This window comes from Stenella coeruleoalba, assembly GCF_951394435.1.
Source record: "Stenella coeruleoalba genome assembly, chromosome: 5".
NCBI lineage: Eukaryota > Metazoa > Chordata > Mammalia > Artiodactyla > Delphinidae > Stenella > Stenella coeruleoalba.
This window is the reverse complement of record NC_137150.1, coordinates 142,954,650-142,978,026: the sequence shown is the minus strand read 5'-3', so window position 1 is coordinate 142,978,026 and position 23,377 is coordinate 142,954,650. Positions and strand designations below refer to the sequence as shown.

General features: G+C 51.4%; 1 protein-coding gene across 1 annotated transcript in view; it reads left to right on the top strand.

The window, feature by feature from the left end:
• The window catches only part of UBE2G2 (ubiquitin conjugating enzyme E2 G2), a 30,902-nt gene extending 8,084 nt beyond the window's left edge, over positions 1-22,818 (top strand). The window contains exons 2-6 of the mRNA XM_079923038.1: positions 6,510-6,545; positions 6,640-6,685; positions 15,853-15,971; positions 18,813-18,953; positions 20,297-22,818. Coding sequence (XP_079779164.1) covers positions 6,510-6,545; positions 6,640-6,685; positions 15,853-15,971; positions 18,813-18,953; positions 20,297-20,409 — 455 coding nt within the window. The 3' untranslated portion in view covers positions 20,410-22,818. The remainder of the gene's footprint in view (positions 1-6,509; positions 6,546-6,639; positions 6,686-15,852; positions 15,972-18,812; positions 18,954-20,296) is intronic.
• Positions 22,819-23,377: the final 559 nt, after the last annotated feature.

The window sequence follows — 23,377 nt, the reverse complement described above, 5'->3', positions numbered from 1 at the left end:
ATAGTAAAATAGAGACACATGACCAACTTTTAAACCACCAGTCAGAACAATATTTTCATGACAATGGAGAAATACTTAGATTGTCCTTTGTCTTACAAGATTTAGAATCATCGAGACTCTTCGGCAGTGGTACTGGCGAATTCTCCTCCTTACTCTTGCTTAAGCTAGTATCCTTGGTCAGAGCCCATTCTCTGTCCGTTTTGGGAGAGTTGCCACATGTTACAATATAAAACTCCTTAATCACATCCAGTGACATTTCACCTGCTATTTCCCCATGTTTTTCCAGAAGTTGACACGTACGGGGATTGTCGTAATTTGTTTTAAGTTGCTCTGCATATTGGTTGCTACCTAGATTCTGAAGCTAGTCTTCTAAGTCATGACATCAACAGTAAAAAAAAAAAAAAAAAAATTCTTTGACATGTCTCTTGGTGCACATGTGCACATATATCTGTGAGTTTGCACTCTGGAGAGGAATTTCTAGGTCATCGGAGGTGAGAGCAACCTCATTTTCAAAGTGGTTGTACCAGTTCACACTCCTTCCGCATTCTATTTCTGAGGCTCCTTTTCTTCGTGGACACTTCGTAGGGTCAGCCCTCTCAGCTGTGGTCACTGGGTGATTCTGGTTGGGGTAGTACTCTGGTTGTGGGCTTGGTTTGCATTTCCCCCCAGTTAACGAGGCTGAACACCTTGTCTTAGGTTTATTGGCCACTTAGATGTCTGTGTGTGTGTGTGTGTGTGTGTGAAGTGCCTGTTCAAGGCTTGCACAATGAGGTTGAACACCTTGTCTTAGGTTTATTGGCCACTTAGATGTGTGTGTGTGTGTGTGTGTGTGTGTGTGTGTGTGTGTGTGTGTGTGTGTGTGAAGTGCCTGTTCAGGGCTTGCTTGTGCTTGATTTTCTTTTGGGTTGTTTATATGTTTGTATTGATTTGTAAGGCATTCTTTCGAAGTTCAGATAGTAGCTCTTTGTTGGCTATATCTGTTACAGATGTCTTCTTCCTCTCCGGGGCTAACCTTTTCATTCTCTTAGAGGTGGGTTTTATTTTGTTTTTTGGGGTTTTTTTTAGGATAATGAAGCTATTTTAGTATTATTTAAAATGAGAACAAGCTTTAAACTGTATAAAGTGGGCAATAGGAGAGAAGCACGCCTTCCTGAGAAGGGTCCTCCGGGAAGGGTCTCCTCGGGGGAAAAGGCAGGAAGGGTGGGTGGGCAGGAGGGAGTGCAGGCCTGGACGTCAGCGGTGCTTCCATGGGGCGGGCTCTGCAGGTAGGAGAGGTGGCTCTGGGGCTTGGCAGCCCCTGGCTGGAGTGGAGGGAGCTGGCCTGGCGGTCGATGCCAGTGACTCAGGCAGGGGTAGAGCAGGGCTCAGCTGGGTTAAAAGAACTGTGCGTTCGAGTGTCAGGAGGACGTGTTGGCCGGGCCTTGCCTCTCAGGACTCAAGGGGGACGTCAGGCTGCAGGAGGCCCAGGCCCGGGAGTGCCGACCCGCTCCCGGGGTGGCCTTGCCTTGTCTTTTTTGAATGTTAAAAACAAAAATATCTTTTGAGGTCAGACTTTCTGTTTGTTTCTTTTTTTGTTTTTTTTTTTGGCTGCGCTGCTCGGCTTGCAGATTTCGGACGAGGGATGGAACCCGTGCCTGCCTCCCTCCCTCCCCCGAGACTGCCAGGGAATTCCCAGAAGTTCTTAATTTTAGTGCTGTTAATTTTATCAGTCTTTTCCTTTATGGTTCGTGCTTTTTGGTTATTAACTTTACAGTAAGTTCTGTTTAAGAAGTCTTTACACTAAGAGCATGAAGAGATTCTTCTGCATTATTTTCTAGGAGACTTATTGTTTTATATTTCATAAAAAATATTAATTTGGGGCGGTCAGTTTTATTGAGATAAAATTTACATACTATAAAATGTGTCAATTTCAAATATACCATTTTTTCAATTAGTTTATTTTTGGCTGCGTTGGGTCTTTGTTGCTGCGCCCGGGCTTTCTCTAGTTGCGGCAAGCAGGGGCTACTCTTCGTTGCAGTGCGTGGGCTTCTCATTGCGGTGGCCTCTCTTATTGCGGAGCACGGGCTATAGGCGCATGGACTTCAGTAGTTGTGGCACATGGGCTCAGTAGTTGTGGCTCGCGGGCTCTAGAGCACAGGCTCAGTAGTTGTGGCGCACGGGCTTAGTTGCTCCACGGCATGGGCTCTTCCCGGACCAGGGCTCAAACCTGTGTCCGCCGCATTGGCAGGTGGATTCTTAACCACTGCGCCACCAGGGAAGTCCCAAGTATACCATTCTTTGAGCTTTGGCACGTGTATGCTGTGTATAGTCGTCAACACAATCGTGGCAGACTGTTTCCATTGCCCTGGAAAGTTCCCTTGTGACTGGCCCCTGGGGTCTGGCAATGTTGGATTTGCTTTCTATTACTATAGCTTGCTTCTTTTAGGATTTGGTATAAATAGACGCAGTGTGTAGCCTCTGTGTCACGTTCTTTCACCCAGCCCAGTGCTTTGAGAGTCACCCTTGTTGTCACGTGTGCGGGTGGTTTGCTCCTGCCTGTTGCTGCCTAGTGTTCCTGGTGTGGATGGATCACCCCTCATTCATTTACCAGTGGATGGATATTTGGGTTGCTTGCACTGTGAGGCTATTGTGAGTAAAGTTGCTGGGAACACTCACATACGAGTCTGTGGGGACATAAGTTTTAAGTTTGTTTGTTTGTATTCCATTCCTATTTTCAGGTACCATCCTGTTTCAGGACCCCTGATTTATGTGTCCAGCCTGGACTACTGTTTAGGGCTCTAGTCTCACGTCCAGTTTCCTCTTTGACCGTCTGCACTTAGATGACTTACCAGCATCTTTAACTTGATGTTTTCAGAACTAGACTATTTTCTTCCCTCTGAAACATGTTTTCTCTGGTGGCGTTTTCCAACTCAGTAGCACGCGTTCTCCCTGTGGTTCAAGTTAGATGCGCAGCTGCACCCCTGACTCTCCTGGTCCTTAGCCGCCTACAGAGTTCAGCACATGCTGTCTGTTATGTCTGGTTGCAGCCGTGCAGCTGGTATCAAGGCTCTAGGATTTCTTTGGGCTTCGTGTTCGCTGGCTCCACTGTAGGAGCAGTGTGTCAGGATCTATCTACCTTAGCAGCAGGTGTTGAACACTGGGTCTGGTGCAGCCGGGGGTCAGATCCCAGAGAGGAATGCAAGAGATCTCAGGATCCTTAATGCAGTAGTACCATTCTGATGATAAACCTATTATTTATATCATTTTTATTAACTGAACGTATACACTTTGTGTTAAGATTAATAATATACATTTCTGTTGGGGAAGGGGAAGGAGGTACTTCGCTTTGTCCACAGTCTTTAATCCCTGAGAATCAAGAATAAGAAAATATTACGGATTTACAGCACCAAAGCAAGCAAAGTACAGTGTAAACCTCTTCTATAAACAGCGTAGTCAATCAAGTATTTCCTGCACACCCACTTCATGCCAGGTGCTCTGCTAGGTGCTGTGAAGGGGCTCACTGACCACTGAGACAGGGCTCCTGTGTGTACACAAAGTAGTCAAGAAAAGAAGTGTTCATTTCTCTCGGGTAGGCAGTCAGTAGTCGAGGTGCGGGGTCTCAGGGGGAGTACATGTTTAAGCTGTTTGCCAGGGGCAGCAGAGCATTTTGCATTCCCACTGGTGAAGCATGAGAGACCCAGCTGCCGAACTTACCAGCGCTGGTATTAGCAGTCTTTTAAATTTTAGCTCTTCTGTTCCAAGTGAAGATACTCTCACCGATAGGGCTGTGTAGCAGTGTCTGTTAGCGGTCTTAATTTCGTTTTCCTCTGACTCACCGTGTTGAGCATCTTCTCATGTGCTCGTTTGCCTCCATGCCCTCTTTGGTGATGGGTCTGTTGCATTCTCTTGCCCTGTTTAGAAAACCCCGCTTGGCCTGCATTTCTCCTTTACGATCCTTCAACTGCCACGCTCACAGCACTTCTGATGGCAGACGCGTGGGGGTTTTCCCACACTCGGCACTTCTGTGACCCCAGCTGGGCGTCCTACGATTGCACTCAGTTCTGACACTACCTACCTGGAGTTAGTGTGTCAGATCCCACAGCCTGCGGGCCCAGTCCCGTGAGACTGCTCCCCCTCCCCCGCCCGCTGCAAATCCAGGGTATCGCCTGTGCTTCTGACTGACCGGCTATAAATTGGAGGTTTCCAAGACCCCTCCTCAGGGTTGGTTAGCCCGCCAGAGCAGCTCACAGAACCCAGAGAAGCATTTTACTTGCGTGGTTTCCAGTATATTGTAGAAGGGTAGAACTCGGGAACGGCCGGCTGGAGGAGAAGCCGAGGGCAGGGGTGGCGAGGCGCCCAGGTTCCCGCTGTCTGGGTGCCTCTCCCTGCCAGCCCCTCCGCGTGCTCACCAGCCCCGAAGCTCCCTGACCTTATGCTAGTGGGATTGTGTGGAGGCCTCCTCACGTGGGCCTGACTCACCAGTGACTCCATCTCCAGCCCCTCTCACCCTGGAGAATGGGGGGTGGGCCTGCAGCCTGCTAACCATGGCTCGGTCCTGCCAGCCCCTCCGCGTGCTCACCAGCCCCGAAGCTCCCTGACCTTATGCTAGTGGGATTGTGTGGAGGCCTCCTCACGTGGGCCTGACTCACCAGTAACTCCATCTCCAGCCCCTCTCACCCTGGAGAATGGGGCGTGGGCCTGCAGCCTGCTAACCATGGCTCGGTCCTGGGGCCGGCGGCCACCCAGAGTGGGGGACGCTCCTGGTGCTCTTGTCGCTTGGGGATTCACGAGGGACTTAGGAGCTTTGCTGGGAGCTGGCGCAGAGGCCCATGTGTATATTTTCTACTAGTTCTCATGCCCCTTCTCTCCTTTTCCTTACATACTTTGATTTTTGTATGTGGTTTGAGATAGGGAAAAGGGTTTTCTCTTCACCTCTGTTCTTCTGTTCTTTCACCTCTTCCTGTGGGGCGACCTTCCTAGCAGATGGAGGACCTCTCTTTGCACGGCGTGCGCTGGGCGTGCTCACTTCTGTTCCATCGTCTGTTGAACTTGGTGTCTGCTGCCTGCTTACCGCAGCTTTGTGATGAGTTTTGCTAGCCCACGGCTGGTTCTCAGTTACCCTTTTTACAGAACGCCGTGGCTCTTCTGCTCGTTCACATGTTCACGTGTGTTCACCTAGTCAGTCAGACAAGAAAACCTGGTGGGACTTTGGCTGAGGTGCGCTCGATCCGTAGGTTCAGTTTGGGGAGGATTGATAACTTGGTAATGTTGAACTTTTAGTCCGTGAACGTGATATAATCTCCATTTATTAAGGTTAAAATGTTTTGTTAATGATGTTTTCTGTTCTGTTACAGCTCTTGCACAGCTTTGACAAGCTAATTTCTGCATGTTTCCCATTGTAATTGGTGTCTTTTTTAGACTTTTCTAACTTGCTGATATATAGAAGCACAGTTCAGTTGTATGTATTGACCTTGTATTCAGCAACTTTGGCAAACTCACTTTTTATTAGAATGTATCTTCTGACTCTTGGATTTTATGTGGGTAAGCGGAGCATCTGTGAATAATGATTATTTTTTCTTTTCCGGTCCTTACGCTTTATGTTTACTTGGCAGCGAATTGTTAGTTTTGTGTCTCTTCAGAGAACTAGCTTTTGGTTTTGTTGATCTTCTGTGTGTTTCTCACTGTTTTACTCATGTCCTGGCCCTGCACTCGGCCCAGAGGGGGTGCCCTTGCCACCTGAGCCCTTGCTCCCGTGGCCGTCCTTCTTGCCGAGTCCTCCTCCATCTCCCGGTGTTCTCCTTGCCAGATTTGCCAGATGTGCCCGCGGGTGTGGTTTCATTCTGTAGCCTCCCGTGTATCATACAACGCGAGGAGGCCAGGAGTGCAAAGGACAGCCTCCGGGTTGGCAGGGCCTTAGAACAACTACTAGCCTTAAATGCTGAGGAGCGCTGCTGCCGCTGGTTTCTTCTGTTCCTGGTCTCGGTCTGCTGCTCTGGGGGACCTCGCACGTGAGGGGCTCGTGGATTTTGTAGCGTGGTGTCGGAGGTCGACAGCCAGCCTGTACGGTGCAGACGGACTTGATAATACCAGGCTTCTGAAACCTCGGCACAGGCCCACAGCTCTGCTTTGTGGCCTTCAGAAAGCTTTGTGCCCGCTCTCAGAATGACAGGACATCCCTTCAGTGAGGAAACAGCACACCGTGTTTGATGTGCGAGCTTTAATCAAAATAACCCGCAGGAGTATTTTGGAAGGAGAGTTAACAACACCTTTTGTTTGTTTCTTCATTGTAAGTTGAAAGTGTTGACAGTTCTAAAATTCTCCTTTTTGCTGGTATAAAGAACTGTTGACACAGTCTTGACCAGAAGTGTAACTGCAGCAGGTGTTCACTTGGGACAAGCAGAATTTTAATTTTCATCTGCTAATATGTATGCCATATACTTTATAGCCTTGTATACGTTTTAATGTTTTTTGTTAAAGTGCAACATAATATTCATTCTTTTTCATAATGGTTTTACTTTTTCACCTTATAGAATTAACACTGAATCCTCCGGAAGGAATTGTGGCAGGTAAGGCAGTGTGAAGTTCGCCTCTTTATCATTTACTCCTGATTGCCAAAGTTTCCTTCAAAGTAAAGTTGTGAAATTTCTTCTTTTCCTGCAGGCCCCATGAATGAAGAGAATTTTTTTGAATGGGAGGCATTGATCATGTAAGTTAATCATATGTGTTGTTTGGTCTTAAGCCTTTGTTGGAAATTAGAGCCGTGAATCACATTCTGCACTGTGAGTGATCAGAAGCGTCAATGGGGAAAAAGGCCAAGCGCGCCTCTTTCATTGAGCTTTTCTGTGTCTGCTGATCTGAAAGCAGAAAACACATACGTTCTTCCAAAAGAAATGAAAGTACTTCCTTAGAACCAGTAAAAGGTTTAGTTGTAAGTGTTTATATTTGTTTCAAATATAATGAAATTTGTGTGTTGGGTTAGCCTCAAACAGAATGGGCTTTGGCTTCAAGGAGTCCCTGTGAGCCTGGGGCTCTGACGGTGCGGAGGGGTCCTCAGGGTGCGGGTGACGCCTCAGGCCTACTGTGCAGCCTGGGCCCTGCCCACCTGTGTGCCTGGATTCTTCCCCTCCCCCTCCCCCCCTCCCCCTCCCCTTCCCAGTTCTCCAGCTCCTCTGCTGCTGCTCCTTTTCTGTGTACCTGGTCTGGCCTTGCCTTGTCCCCGACTTAGAGATTTGGCTTAGTTCTGAGGTGAGCAGTGTGGTTCCTGACCTCATTCTAGCAAGATCCTGACTGGATTTCCTATTTCACTTACAGTGATGTTGCCTGGAAAGAGCCAGATGGACCCCTGATTCCAGAGTATTCTTTGGCCCTATGACCCAGGCCCCTTTCTTTCTCATCTTTCTACCTTAGATGTACAATTCTTGGCCGTTCTTAGACTGTACTTTTAACAAAATGTGGTTAGGTAGACTTCAGGAAGTTGAAATTTATAAGCCATTTCAGAGTCTCCTTAGTAAGATGAGGAATTAGCTGACAGCTTTCAGGCGGGGTTTCGTGGCCTGAGGCGTGCTCTAGGGGGTGGGCCTGGGAGACGTGTGAGGGGTGTGCAGTGCCAGCCTCGTCAGACTTCCTGCGTCTGCCCCGTGCCTGTATCCCGTTTAGTCTGAAAACAGATTGCTGCTCAGTGTTGTCTGTGGAGCTCAGATTAATACATGAAGTTGGTGTGAAAATGAGTTTTTTCATAAGCAAATGTTTTAAAAATCATTAATAAACACTAACCAGAGAAAGTACAGCGCACCTAACGTTCCCTGAGCACTTGTTACACCCTAATTCCCTGGGCCTGTGATACTCATTTTTTTTCTGTGTTTCAATGTTTCTGGCATGATGATGACTTCACAGTCTGTGTTTGTGTCTAATATGGTGTTGTGTCTTTCACCCCTAAAGCACTTGCAGATTGCGTGCTGGGCCTCCTGGTCAGCGGTGTCCTTCCTTCGCTGCAACAGGGCGTTGCGCACTCGGCTCAGCTGTAGCTTTTTATCTTTAGGGAAACAGTACGCCCCAGGGCAGCTGTCCTGGCTGGGGTGCACAGATGATTGGAAGGCCTTTGTGAGCACACAGGTCAGCGGGCCCCTGACGGTTTTCCCGTCCTTGGAAGGTGTGGCTGGTGCGCGCCCACAGGAGGCTACAGAGAAGCCCTTCCAGGGACACTTGAGCCTTCCAGTACGGTTTTTTTTTTAAGGGTTTATTGTTAAGAATCTGTTAGGATAAATGTTACTAATTATAGATAAATAACGTAAAGTGAAACCAATATTTTGAAAACTTACCTTAAAAAGTAATTAGAAGTATTTTTAGGTAGAACACTTTTATGTTTGAAGAAGGCTTTTGCGTTAGTATGGAATTCCCCTGCCTCAGGATGTGGTGAGTTTGTGGGTTTGGTCCTGTTCCAGATCCTTTCCCAAACAAGAGGCCATTTACAAAGGTACTTAAAACATCTATTAAGGAATTAACTGTCCTCCTCTTGATTTGTCTCGCTCCGCTGTTCTGGCAGACAGCTGGCTGAGTTCACTCCTTAGTGATAGGTTTTCTCTTCTCTCATTTTATTCTTCGATTGTTTCCAGAGTTTCTTCCATGCCCTAGTGCTTCTAAAAGCCACCCTTGCCTCCGTTCCTGGGAGCCTGCTGCTGTTGCAGTAGTGCTTACCTGCGGGGCCTCAGCTGTGCAATGCAGAGAACATCTTTTCAGATGTTCAGGCAGCAAATACTGCGTGCCTGTTATGTTAGGGCCCTCGTCTGAGGATACAGGTGTGTCCTAGGTGACCCCAAACCTCCACCCTGAAAGAACGAGATTAAGGGACTAGGATGGGGAACACAACAAATTAACCAACAGGAATAAAATCAACACGGCCTGTTCTGATTAAAAGGAGACAGAACTCTAGTGACTCCCGGCCGAGCTTAGGGCAGAGTTTGACCTGTGACCCAGTGGGAGAGGGCTGGGGCTTCCGGTCAGTGACATTGACGCTGTGTGTGGCTGGCCTGGCTTTATGGTCTTGGGCAGTCACTCTGCCTCTCCGACCTTCGCTTATTTGGATCAGTACAGAGCCTCGACACCTTTTTAGACCAGTGGCTTCCCTTCCACCTCTTCCAGCTCCGGGGTCTCTGGCCTGTGCAACCTCATTGGCCCTTGGCCGCGGCGTGGCAGCTGTGGAGGGTCCACGCGAGCTTCTGCAGGACAGGAGGAGCCCTGCCGTGCAGGACGGCGGTTTATCCTCCGTGGCTGGAAGAGGCGTGAAGCCCTTGGCCTCTTGCTGCCCCGTTTCTGTCCTGCCCCAGGTTTCTTCAGGCAGCCGCATGGTGACCTCCCTGCCTGGTCTGTGGCCGAGCCGCTGTCCCGTCTCCAGATCAGGGCCCCGAGGCTGTGGTGAGATGAGAAGGCCCTTCCCTTCCCCAACGGCTGGGGGCCCTTGGCTGACGCCATCCCCGCATCTCTGCTGGCGCACTCGGGCCCCAGCTGGGTCACACCTGCGGGGGGGAGGATTCCCCCGGCTGCGGCTCCTCCTAGGCTGTGCTTGGCTCATGCTGGGTGCCCAGGCCACGGTCACGGCACCGCCCTCTACACCAGGCTTTCTTCTTTACAGAAGCCTGGCTCCGGTCAGGATTGTGCCTGCTCAGGTAAACCTGAGATATTACAATAGATGTTCATGATTTGCACTGTATGTTCTCTGACCCAGCGGTTCCCACCCTGGGAATGTCTTCATCAGACATTCTGTTAGGAAAACCTCTGTGTAAGGAAGTTTATTACAACATTCACTGCAATCATAAAAGAAAGTGGAAAGATCGTTGTTCAGTATAAGTTACGGACATCCAATCAGCAGGATGCCGGCAGCACTGCCATGGTTCACGCAGTTCACGCAGCGTCGTTCACGCAGACGCTGAACGACGGGTCTAGACCAGTGTTGTCACGAGGTGTGGCCTCGCCCCCAGGGACTTTGGGCAGTGTCTGGAGACATTGTGGCTGTCACACCGGGTAGCAGGGGGAGATCTCTACTGGTCCCGGGTGGGAGAGCGCCCCGCCGTGCCCAGGACGCCCGAGGTGGCAGTGGTGCTGAGGCCGAGAGACCCTGGTGTGGCCGGGTGCAGTCAATAGCTTTGTTGAGATAGAAGTTAACATGCAGAGTTTCACCTGTATTAAGTGTGCAAGTCAATGATTTTTAGTAAATTAAATTTATAGAGTTTTGCAGTCATCACACTTCACTTTTAGAGCATTTCCAAGCACGTGCTCACACCCCTGTGCACTCAGTCCCCACTCCCCCTCCGCCACGGGCACCCTCTGATCTGCTCTCTGACTGTTGATTTGCTTTTCTGGACTGCTGCTGCAAGTGGGGCCACACGATGCAGCATCTTCGGTGTCTGGCTCCTTTTTCTGGGCAGCCTGTGGGAGCGGCCCCTTGCCGTCACCACTGAGCTGTGTCCGCCGTGAACGGACCCGCTCGCCCATCGACGGGCATTTGGCGGCTTCCCTCTTCGGCTGTGTGACGGTGCAGCTGCGAACACGGGGCCTAAGTCTGTGCGGATGGGTTTCCCCCTCCCTCGGCTGGATGCGCAGGAGTGGGCCTCCTGGCGTATAGTGTCACCGTTTTACACTCCCACCCGCAGTGCCGAGTTCTCGGCTCTCCACTTCCTCACCCTCTTGGTGGTGTGTGATGCCAGCTGTCCTGCTGGGTGTGAGGTGGGTCTCATTGTGGGTTTGGACTGCGTTGCCCTAATAACCGATGCTGTTGAGCATCTTTTCATGGGCTTATGAACCATTCATCTATCTTTTTTGGTGAACTTCAGAACTTTTGCCCATTTTTTAATTGGGTTGTCTTCTTATTTGGTCCTAAGAGTTCTTTATATATTTTGGATACAAAGTCCTTTATCAGATGTATCAGTATGATTTTCAGATATTTTCTCCCAGTCTGCAGCTTTCCTTTTCCTTTTCCTTTTCCTTTTCTTTTTTATGTTTTAGGCCGAGCTGTGCGGAATGCGGGATCTTAGTTCCCTGACCAGGGATCAAACCCATGCCCCCTGCATTGGAGGCGTGGAGTCTTAACCACTGAACCGCTAGGGAAGTCCCTCCTTTTCATTTTCTTAACGGGGTCTTCTGAAACGCAAAGGTTTTCATTTCCAATGAAATGCAGTTCAGCAGTTTTTCCTTGTATAGATTATGCTTTTGGTGTCATATAACCCAAGGTTGAAAAGATTTTCTCCTGTGTTTTCTTCTAGAAGTTTTGTATTTATAGCTCTTAAATTTAGGTTTTTGGCCCATTTTGGATAATTTTGGAGTATAGCATTAGGTAAGAGCCAGGTTCATTTTCTGGCATGTGGCTGTCCAGTTGTCTTGAACCATTTGTTGAAAAGAAAATCCTTCCTGCATTGAATCGCCTTGGACCTTTGTCAGAAGCAATTCCCTAAGTGTGAGGGTTCATTTTGGACTCTGAATCCTGTTCCATTGACCTGTGCTGGACCCTCCATGAGCACCACACACTCCGTCATTGCAGCTGGATAGTAAGCTTTGAAATTGGGAGGTGTTTTGTTCTCCTCTTTCAAGATGTCTTACCTCTTCTGGGTCCCTTGGTTTCCATTGGAATCTGGGGATCAGCTTGTCATTTTCTGTGAAGAAACCAGCTGGGATTTGACCGGGATTGTGTTGAGCCTCTAGGTCAGCTTGAGGAATGTTGACAGTCTGACAATCTTGAGTGCTCCAGTCCATGCACATGGAGTGTCTCTCCACTTACTCAGGCCTTTAAAAGTCCCCTCAGCGATGCCATGGTACGTTTTTAGTAAAAAACGATCCAGTTTTTGCAGATGAAGGTATGTGAGTGGATGCACTTGGAGGGGAAGCCTGGGAGGGCGACCAGACTCCGTAGTGGCTGCCTCAGAGCTGGTTCAGGGAGGGGCAAGGAGGCATTTGCTTCTTACTTTATTTACTTATGTATCTGAGTATTTTCTAACATACATATTTTTTCTAGTTAGAGTCAAAGTTTATGTTGCAGAAGTCCATGTCAGAATTCACTATGAAGTTCTTGTAATTGATGAACTTATTTAGTGAACTTTAAATATAGTTCAAATATATTTGAGTTAAAGTTTTCAGAAATTTCTGTTGCAAGCAAAAACTAGGGGATGACCGTAGGCTCATTTCAGACGGATTTAATCATGAAACTAATTACATGGAAGGAAGCCTGTATTTGTTACCACCGTGCTTTCCTGAGATGGAAGGCCCTGTCCTTCTCCTCCCTCACAGTTTAACCAGCGCTGCTTCTCTACATCAGGATCGCTAGGGTGCTTTGCACACAACGAAAGAGAAAAACGGCTCTTGGGTCTATCCGCAGAGACTCGGTGCTGAGTCAGGGCTGGTGCCAGATGGGTGTAGACACATAGTCCGGCTGAGACCCCCAGGCTCCCAAGGAGACAGGCAGCGAGGGCACTGTCTGCGGGACGACAGCTCCCTGCAGCCCTTCCTGGCTTTCCTGCGGGTGTGAAGGTCCTGTGAGCGGGAACTTCCGGTCGGTTTCTGTGCAGCCTCGCTGCTGGCGGGGCGACCCTCACGCAGCAGGCGCTCCTTCAGTGACTTGGGGGCGTAGAGGCACAGCAGGCACCCCGGAGCTGGGGTCGTGGCTTCTAGCGCCCCTGGCCCGGGGGCTGTGCTTGCAGCCCGCCTCCACCGGGGAGGCGGGGGCTTTGGCAAGAAGCTTCGGCCGAGCTGCGGAGCCAGGGGTGCAGGAAGGAGGTGGCGCCCCTGCTCTGACGCCAGGCCCCCTCACGCCACCGCCGGGTGCTCCGTGTGGGTTCTGCAGCAAGAGAGCGAGGGCAGTGACACCCTCGCCTGGACTGGAGGGTGTTAGTGAAGCAGTGTGCCCTTCTTTTTTATGCTTCAAGTGGTCATGGCTTTGGAGAATAATTGTCCCTTGGTGATCAAGTTCAAGTGTGCGCTAGCGGATGGGTTTACGGTCTCCATTATTTCAAGCCTCGTATGTATGTTTGAGAATTTTGACTGTGTGCTATGACAAACTTGAAAAAGAACAGCGCAAAAACAGCTTCTTCCACACCTGCCGCAGCTGGAGTGACGTGCAGGCTGCGGTCCTGGAACATGCCTGGCGGGCAGATGGCTCACTGACGCCCAGACACACCCGGCTTCCACGGTGCAGCACTCTGGCCTCCCTGCCGCCTTCAGTATGCAGGCCGTGGGCTGCTTTTGTCATCTCTGTACAGTTTAGAGCTGAAAGGCAAAGCACGGTGCTCCACTCGAGTTTAACGTTGAAAGACTAACCAAGCGTGTCTCCAGTTTTTATTGGCTCTGCAAGTGACCGACCACCAGTGATGGCTCGTGGCTGCAGGTGTTGAGCCAGCGCTGTCCTTTGGGAGGAGCGAGCGTTGCTGGGCCCTGGTTGGGCTTAGCCCGTGGGTGCAACTCTCTCACTGCTGGCTCCCTGGCCCCTCGTTCCCCTAAAGCCGGGAAGTCAGAGTGCACTATTGCCTTTACAGAGGAGAGCAAGGGCGTTCTGCTTTACTCTTAATACTAGTCTCAGAAAATAAAACACTTACCTCAGAGCTCTGAAATAATATAGGCCGTTATTTTAATCAATTAAGATAGAAAATAACTTGCAGGCTTTGAAGAGTTTGTATTTGCCTCAGATAAATTTGATTTTGAGGTGAGGCCTTCTTTGGTGAAAGCGGAGTGAGGCTGTCCTGAGTATGACAGGAAAGCCTGTCCAAAAATAACACTAATATCTCCCGTCTTGGTCCAGGAATTTACTCGATAGTGTTTTCCATGAAGTCAGCGGGCAGGCCCCCGTGCACGTGGGCGCACCTGTGTGCTGGGCCAAGGCACTGGGCATTCTGGAAGAGAAAGAAGCCCCGGTTTCAAACCAGTCGCAAACCAGAGCATTTGAAAATGGCTTTGATATTTCAGATGTGGGAGCACTTTAGGAGATGTTTGATCTTGCTTCTGAAGCTGTGGACGACCTAGTGGGTTTTTTTGTTTTTTTTTTTTAAAGAAAGCTCTATTATGAGAAACAAAGACCTGAGCAAATATCAAAGTCTTGAGAAAATACCACTTGGCTCAGTCCAAAAACACTTAACTACCCAGACATTCTTTTCTGTTCTAACTTGGAGGCGCCAAGAATACCGAGGCACTGCGAGCATTCCTGGTGTGGCCGCAGCCCTGATTTGCAGGCTCCTGGGTTAGCAGCCTGAGCTGCCCTCTGCCCTCCGCTGAGCCACCCGATCTGGGACCTGACCTGAGTCAGGTGACCCTCGCTGAGGCGACAGCACTGCTTCCTGGCACCTTCCCTCGGGAGGCCGTGTGAGGGCCAGCGCAGTGGTGTTTATCCTCTACTGTGAGTTGTAGGCTGGAAGAGGGGCGGGGGGCGCAGGCTCTCCCCTGCCGTCGGCGCTGACCCCCTCCAGAGGGGAGGGCTTGGAGGGCGGCTGTCGGGGAGCCGCGGCCCCCGAGCTCGCCTCTCCGTGTGGCCGTCCTGTCCCTGCTTCCTGCCGGGGCTCTGGGCGCCGCTGTCCTCCGCGACAGAGTAGTAGCTTTCCACTCTTGGTTTCCCCAGAAGTAGCGAGGACACAGTTTTCAGAATCCAGATGTGTCTTCAATTGAAAACAGTGTGGCTCCGCCGAACACCTGCTGCCTTGTTCTTGTTTTGGCCATTTTACCAGCCCCTTCCCCCCCCACCCACCCCATGATGCAGTCCTGGCCTCCACTGCACTGGTGCCGTCGAAATCCCTAGGCGTTGTCACCAGGTGGAAGTGAAGCCGCCTGCACAGTTTCTTTGAGAATTTTTTGTCTACTTGAACTGCTGCTGTAGCGCGGGGTCTCGGCCCCTGTGCTGGTCATCGGGGCCCGTGTGTTACGCGCTTGGGGCCTTGCCCTCTCCGCGCCCAGAAAGAGAACGGGATTCCTCTTGGTGTTGAACTGACCGGTCTTCGCAGAGTGCTTGTCTGGTGTCGCTCTGTGTAGCTGTCATTCGGCAGCTCTGCCTCCTGATAAAAATGTACGGAGGAGAGATGGTCTTAGATTTTAAACTGCTGTCGTGCATGTTTTATAAAGGACGTTTGTAAGGGGAGGAGGCGTTCCTCTCTCTGTTAACGTGCGAGCTGCTCTCCCTCTCCCTCTCCCTCTCCTGCTGGCCTTCACGTCTTGTCTGTTGGTCAAGATAGTGTTGATTTATACATATAGAGCTTTAAAATTTGACAGGACTTTGGAAGTGGTTTGGCCCGTTTCTGCCATTTTCCACACCAGGAGGACGTGAACTCAGGCAGGCAGGCACGTGCCTGGTGACGGTGAGGACTCAGGTGACCGCGTGGTCCCCGGAGGTGGCACGAGCCCAGGCCTGCAGGTCAGGGCTTGCGGCTGCCGCACGTGCGCACGAGCATCATCAGTGCTCCGTACGTGCTCTGTATCTGTTTCTTGAAGGTTACAAAACCACTTCTCAGGCACATTTAAAAATTAAAAGTAGCCTTTGAAGTAACAACTCTTCACCCCTCGTCCATTAGTACAATAGAGTCCTGCTCTAACATGTACCAGGGTTTGTATCTTTATCCTAAAATGTAATTGTACCACATAGAAAAGCAGAATCCCTGCTGCCCCACTCTCAGCCTTATTAATGTGAAAATGCCCGTGAGCCGGTCTTTGTGATTTAAACCTGATTGGAACGGAACGATGACACGTTACTTTCCAACCATAAAAAATACCAATTCATTGTTATCATGATATTTAGATAATCTTTTCATGCACATTTGTGAAGCAGTAGATATTTCCTTAACTCGTTTCTAAAGTGTGGGAGACATTGAAAAAAATCTACCTTGAAGTTCTGTCTCTGTATTTTCTATCTTTTAGGGGCCCAGAAGACACCTGTTTTGAGTTTGGGGTTTTTCCTGCCATCCTGAGTTTCCCACTTGATTACCCGTTAAGTCCTCCAAAGATGCGATTTACCTGTGAGATGTTTCATCCCAACAGTAAGTGCTTTTGAAGTAGTTTCGATGGTTCCAGGAGAGGCCTAGAGATTGTGTGCATGTGGGCATTCATGGTATACTTCTGTTTTGCTCTGTGTTTGGAATTTTCCATAATACAAAGTTTAAAAATTCATTATGGTCAGGAGAGTTGATTGAGGAAGTCAACAAGTTCAAGGTGATTAACTATAAAATACAACTATGAAGAGGATTGTGGGTAATTAAAAAATAAATGATAAGGGCTTCCCTGGTGGCGCAGTGGTTAGGAATCTGCCTGCCAATGCAGGGGACACGGGTTTGAGCCCTGATCCAGGAAGATCCCACATGCCGCGGAGCAACTAAGCCCGTGTGCCACAACTACTGAGCCCGCGTGCCACAACTACTGAAGCTCGAGCACCTAGAGCCCGTGCTCCACAACAAGAGAAGCCATCGCAATGAGAATCCCGCACGCCGCAACGAAGAGTAGCCCCCGCTCGCAGCAACTAGAGAAAGCCTGCGCGCAGCAACGAAGACCCAATGCAGCCAAAAATAAATAAGTAAATAATAAGATTATATTGAAGATAAATATATTCTTTAGAACGATACCTGTGATGTGGTTTAAAGACAAATACGGCCAATAAACTGATTGAATTATGTGTGTACTAAGAATAGCCTGATAATATCATTTTATTTATTTATTTATTTTTTTGCGGTACGCGGGCCTCTCACTGTTGTGGCCTCTCCCGTTGCGGAGCACAGGTTCCGGATGCGCAGGCTCAGCGGCCATGGCTCACGGGCCCAGCCGCTCCGCGGCATGTGGGATCTTCCCGGACTGGGGCACGAACCTGTGTCCCCTGCATCGGCAGGCGGACTCTCAACCACTGCGCCACCAGGGAAGCCCCTGATAATATTATTTTTGTTGTTCAGGTAATCAATGCAAATAGTTTTAAAATTTGGCCTTACTGTAGGTGGGTATCTGTTACTTTTATTTTGTAAAAATTATTTTTGAGAAGAGCTATTCAGTAGGTCTGCCGATGTCATAAAAATCGGTCAGTCCATAAATACTTAAAAAAATAATCCAGCAGATTCACTGAGAGTTGCTGGGATGGGGCGGTGAGCAGACCGTCAGAGGTGGGGGCTGGACGGTCAGGAGCTCCCAGTCTGCGGGCAGCGATGGACGCTGATGAAGGAATCATACAGAGAGATGTGAAACCACATGGGAGGCCAGGGAGGCCCCTGCAGGGGTGGTGGTTGAACCCACCACCTGCAGGAGGAGCTGTAGGAGTTACCCAGGGGTCTGTTTGGGGCGGGGAGGGGATCTAGCAGGTGCAGAGGCCCAGTGTGAGGAGGGAGGAGGAGGGGGAGGGGCCAAACCAGTTCAGGCCTTTTGGTCAACATTAAGGATTTTGATGTTTATCCGAGGAGCAGTGGAGACCCACTGAGGGGCTGGGAGTGAGCATGAGGGGGCGGCGTGACCAGCATGGCCTTTGAAGGGTGATTGTGATGCAGGCTGGAAGTGGAGTGGAGCGCGTGCTGGGCCGCTGCCGTGGCCTGGAGGGGAGACCGCCAGCCTGGCACCAGTGGGAGTTGTTGGCGCTGAAGCGCTGTGGCTGGGCGGGAACTCGGGAGGGTTAAATGACGCTGCTGTGGTGTGGTGGGGGGGGTGGCAGGGACACAGCTGCTTTTTGATGTTTCTGGGGTCAGCGGTGTCATCGCATGGTGCTGTCACCTTGAGGAAGTGACACTGAAGTTGAAAACTGCAACACCTCCTCTCTGTCCGTGGCAGAGAGAACTGTTCAAAGCATTCTGGGCGCCCTGGTCCCATGTATGTGGACTTCAGACGGCCATCCTGGTGTCTGAGACAGATCGCATGTGGTTTCCTAACCCTTCAGTGAGCGTTTGCGGTACAGTTTCAAAGCATAGAAACCACTAGAACAAGGGGTGCCTGGGGAAAATGAGGGACCAGGTGTAAAAGAAAGGCTGCTTATAACGACTCACATTTCTGAATGGTCACGAAATGCTGAGTTCACGAGTGAGGGTGAAGTAAATAAATTTATTTAAAATTGTCTGGTATTCTTACTATTATAACTTAATAGCCTTACAGTTTTACAAGTGATTCCTGGATATCTGAGCATATACTAAACCATCTGAGAATTTCCCCAAGTATGTGTAAGAGAAAGATAACAGGTGCTTTTGACCTGCTTCACAGGACCAACACCAGACTTTGAATTGAAAATTTATTTTTCTTGAATCAGATCTTGAGGGTCTCGTTAGTGGTGCTGTTGATGGGAGATGCGTTTAGACTCAGGCGCAGCTGCTGTCCAGAGGAGCCAGCTATAGTAAGTTAGCAAGAGAAGTCCAGGCATCTGTCTTGCTCTGGGTGTTTAATTCCTGTAGCGTCTTCCCAGCTATGGCAACGCATGTTTTACACAGTCCACTTCAGGGATTTAATGGCAGGACGAGGGATATCTAAGAAACCTTTTATGAAAAGTGTTGTGAAGAGTCTAATGACATGAGGTATTTTGGTGGAATATCTGGCTGCCAGGTAGCCTTTCCTTTATCCCCTTTGGATATAGTGCTTTTTAAATCCATATGAAGGTGGAGTCACGCCATGACACTAGAGCTGTTCAGACTGGCCCAGCACCCTGTCAGTGCGTGAGCAGTGCCCTGGGAGCCCGGCCGGGCCCGCGGGGAGCGCGTGCACGTGAGCGTGGCCGTGGATGTGGCGCTGGGGCCGCAGGTGGTGCCGCGTGCAGACAGCTCCGTCCCGGTGTCTGCGCCGCTTGCTGTCCTTTCTCTGTGGGCCTGACCGAGCGCCCTATCGCGGGCCCATTCCCTCGGCTCACCGGGTGTGCTCTGACCCCGCAGTCTACCCTGACGGCAGAGTCTGCATCTCCATCCTGCACGCTCCCGGCGACGACCCCATGGGCTACGAGAGCAGCGCCGAGCGGTGGAGCCCCGTGCAGAGCGTGGAGAAGATTCTCCTGTCGGTGGTGAGCATGCTGGCAGGTAACGCCCGCCCCGCCGGCTCCTGGCGCACTGCAGGTTCACGTCCAGAGGGGGAGAGCCGATACTCGGTGCTGCTTCTCTTTCCTCGCTAACCCTTGTCTTCTAACTCCCTGTCCACCGTGAGGAGTCGATATATACTGTTTTCTTTTCTGCTTTTTCATGTAATGTCACTCATACACACTTTGCCAAGCGTAAGCTGCTTTTTGTAATTACAGATGTAAAGATGGTCTTGTGTGTATCACATTGTTGGCCATGAGTAGCCGTGGGCATTTCATTCATTCAGTGGGCACTATATTGCAGACACCGTGTCCTGGGGTGTAAAGCTCAGGTGACACTGACCCCAACCTTAAGGCCCCACGTTCTAAGGGGACTTTCACAGCCACCAGCTGTTGCAGGCCACTGTGATAACTCCTGAGATCAGGGTGCAGGGGACACTTCCCGAGGTGAGTTTAGAACACGTGGGAGTTAACAAGGTTGTGGGGGGGCACGGACCCTCTGGCGGCGTCACCAGGACTATAGGTATGGCTGGAGCCCGGCTGGGGGCGGGGCGCCCTGTGGACCTGCACTGGCCCGGAGCTGACGCTCGCTCGTGGGGCTGTTAGACCACGGACCGCCCTTGCAGCCCACGTGCTTGAGACAGGTGGGGTGGGTCCCAGGCCAAGAGGATGGGGGAGGTTGGGGGGACCTTGGAGACTCCGGCTCTAGGGCTCAGCGTCCTGGGGCGGGGGCGCTCCTGCCCTCACTGTGGGGTGGAGGGGTGCGGACTTTGGGGACAGGACTCCAGAGGGAGCAGGATTTGGGGGAGAGAAGAGTTCAGGGTGTGGTGTGAGTGGCCACCTTGACGGGGGCTCTTGGGGACTGGCTGTGGAGGTGAGGGTGTGTGCCCTCTCCAGGTAGACAGGGCTCGTGGCGGGAGGGAGCTGAGAGAGGAACGGCCCGGCAGCCCCGGGGGAAGAGAGCGCCCATGAAACGGAGGAGCTTCGAGCGGAGAGAGCTGGTGGCCAAACAGGAGACCCGAGGGGGAGGCCCCCAGTGGCCCCTTGATCTGCTCGGCTGGTGCCTCCTGAGTGAAGCCGAGTTGGCTGGTGCAGCCCTTGGGAGGCTCGGGTGGAGGAGCCCTGAGGGTGGGTCTGTCCGCCGCTGCTCCGCCCCGTCCCTCAGGGGAAGGCCCTCGTCTCCACAGAACTGCTGTCCTTGCCTGGAGTTCCACATCCCTCGGCGCTTCTGGTTCATCTCTGGTTACCTCTCTGGGAAGATCAGTGATGTTCTTACAGGAGGTGGGAGGTCTTGCCAGGGCCTTCCTTCTTGAGCCCCTTCATGTGGAGGTTCTCCTTCTCTTTCAGAGCCCAACGATGAAAGCGGGGCCAACGTGGATGCCTCCAAAATGTGGCGGGATGACCGGGAGCAGTTTTACAAGATCGCCAAGCAGATCGTGCAGAAGTCGCTGGGGCTCTGAGCCTTGCCCACATGCGTGCACAGCTGTGTGCCCGCGCGCGTGCAGGCACACCACCGAGCGGTTTTTGGAGTTTCTCCTCCAAGACACTTAGTGACAGTGACACTGTGCTGGTACCAAAAAAGGCAAGCTTGCAGAACCACAGCATCTATTTCTTTTCTACCTTTCCCACCCCAACAGCCTTCTCTCCTGCAGTGATGGTTTCTGCAGGACGACGACAGCTGGGTGCAGTTGAGGGACCCATCCCTCGTTCTTGCCGCGGTGGCCCAGGGAGACGATGAGAGCCGTCACCACTACCTCTCCAGCTGACGTGCCTGCGGACCCAGCACTTAGTGCGGAGCGGGGAGGGGCGTACGCGCCGGCCCCCAGGGACTAGAACCAGTGACGCTCCTTCCGAAGACGTGGGGCCTTGCAGACCAGGAGGAGGGCAGCGGCCGGATGTCTCTGGGGGCCCCTCCTGGTTCCCTTGTCCCCCGTGAGGAGGACATGACTTTGTTTCAGTACTTTGTTTTACAAGCAGATTTTTTTCTTGCAATCTAGGCACATTTTTCATTTGTTGTATGTTACAAATAATCACATTTAGAAATACTTTCAGGAAATAAATACTTTTTTAAAATGTGGACTAATGAAAAATGGGGCACATAGAAAAGAAGTTTCCTCCTGGCCATGAAGACTGGCGTTTTCCCTGCTGGTATTGATCACAGTTTACGCTCGTGTCTCAGTTCCCAGTGCATTTACCAGAGCAGGGGCACGTGAGACCGAGATTGTAGCCAGAGTGTCTCCTGGGTGTGTCGGAGCTTTTCTTTTCCAATCTGAAAACTGGAAAGTGCTAAGCGTTTGTACGTGGTGGCTGCAGCGGGAACTTCAACTATTGGGACAAAACAGTTCTTTGCAACTTGGGAAGGGACGCCCCCCGTAGCGCAGAGCGCAGAGGTGTGCTTCATCCCAGACCTGGCCGGCGCTCGAGGGAGCGTGGCACACGGGGTCCCCGGGGTCCCCGGGTCGGTGGGGGGTGCTCAGCTGCAGCTCGTGGTTTGGAGGTGGTCTGGATTCCTCCGGCGTGGGTAGCTCAGCCGCGGGCAGCTCAGCCAGAGCCAGGGCTCCGTTTCAAGCAATAACAGATCTGTTGCATGCAGTTAAATATGTGGCCTGTTTCAAACAGGTTAAATTTAAATAGGAGTTTCTATTTTTGAAATAAGGGACAGTCTACAAGACGTACAATACATTTTACTTTATGTTATCCTTTCCCTTTCATAATGTGCCCGCGGGCAGGAGTCTGTTTTAGTGAAACCTCGCTAATTTCTTGGTGTTAAGTAGTACTGGCTAAAGGGCTTCTGTGGAAAGCAGACTCTTTCCTTCTCAGAAGGGAATCATTTAAAAGTTGAAATGCAGTACGAGGACTTGTATTCGGAAGGGGATGGGGAAAGGAGAGGTATCGTACCTACATAGTATCTGCGGGCGTGTCGGATGAGACGTAGCCCTCTCCGTAGAGAGGAAAAGGTGGGTGTGGTGGAGTGTGGGCCTGTGACCACGTCAGCAGGTGGCCACGGGGGCTCAGGAAATCTGGAGAAGGAAGAGGGGCAGTCTCTTTGCAAAAGAAAGTATTTTTATTCATTTGTATTTATTAAATGAAACAAAAGAGGAGTCCCATGGTGTCCTTATTCTGTGACGGAGTTTATTAATTCCTATGGTAAAATAAAGCTATATTTTCCCCCTGTCCCAAGCAGTGTTTTCTCTGTCGTGTTTTAATATAATCGTATGGGAACCCCGTGGCCGGTGGGCAGCGGGGGTGCCCCCTACAGGTGGCACGGCCGCCAGGACTCCCACTACCACCTCCTTCCCAAGACACGTGAGCTTTGGGAAGTTTCGCTCTTTCCTGTTCCTTCCACCCGCTGGTCTCCCCTGGAATTCCCGCGTGTCCCTGTTGGGGTCGGCAGCCTCGACTGACCCGCGGCCTTTCCTTGAGCTGTGAGTGTTGGCAGCAGACGGCCGTCGGGCGAGGAGAGGCCAGCAGGCGCGGAGGTGGCGCTTCTGTCCTGCTCTCGAGTCTCCAGTCTCGTCACGGCTGCTGACGTGAGTCTGCTTATGTCCCTCGGCCTCCTCTCCCCCAACGCCCTCTGCGCCGCGTCCTGGCCAGGGGCTCGGCCCGCCCTCCAGCAGCCTTCATTCTGCCTTTTGCCCAGGGGTTTCCAGCGTACTTCTTACTATTGAAGATCTCTGACGTGATCGTGAGTTGGGGTCCCCGATACCACCCCCAGGTTCAATGGTTCCCTGGGAGGCCTCACGGCTGAGATCTGTTACAGCCAAAGGCCCAGGGACTCGAGCGCCACAGGGAATGTGGCGTGGGGAGGGGTCGGGGGCACCAGGCACAGGCCTCCCGGGCACCCCCCAGCGGAGCCACGGGGCGTGCGCTTGACTCCCCGGCAGGGAGCTCCTGGGGGACCAGCGCCCAGGGTTTTTATCCGGGGCTGGTCACGTGGGCATCCTCTGCCTGGCACCAAGACTCCAGCCCCCGAGGGAGAGCAGCTGTGCAGCGCACGCCACACCGGGGTGCAGCTCGTTCAGGCCAGTGAGGCGCTCCCGTCCCACCACGTGGGACCCCCTCCGAGTGCACGTCCCCAGCTGCCTGAGGATGGCCGTCCCAGGCCAGCTGTGCTCTTTCCTGCTCAGGTATCCGGAACTCCTCCCCTTTGGGGATTTTCATTAGATTTAATTGAAGAGGCTGGTTTGCTCTGTCAGGTTTCTTTGTGGTTCATTTTTCATGTATTGTGTTTAGTGCCCCTTCTCCATGGCATTGGTCTTCTGCAGATGTTCGGATATTTGAGGCGAATGTCCACCCTTGTTTTCCTGTTTGCCAGTCTGGTTCTGGGCACAAAGAGGGGAGTTCTGGGTGTGGGAGCCCCACTGCGTTGTCCTGGGCGTGTCCTGGGGGAGGGGCGCAGCCCTGCCGGCTCTGTGGCCCCGGAGGACT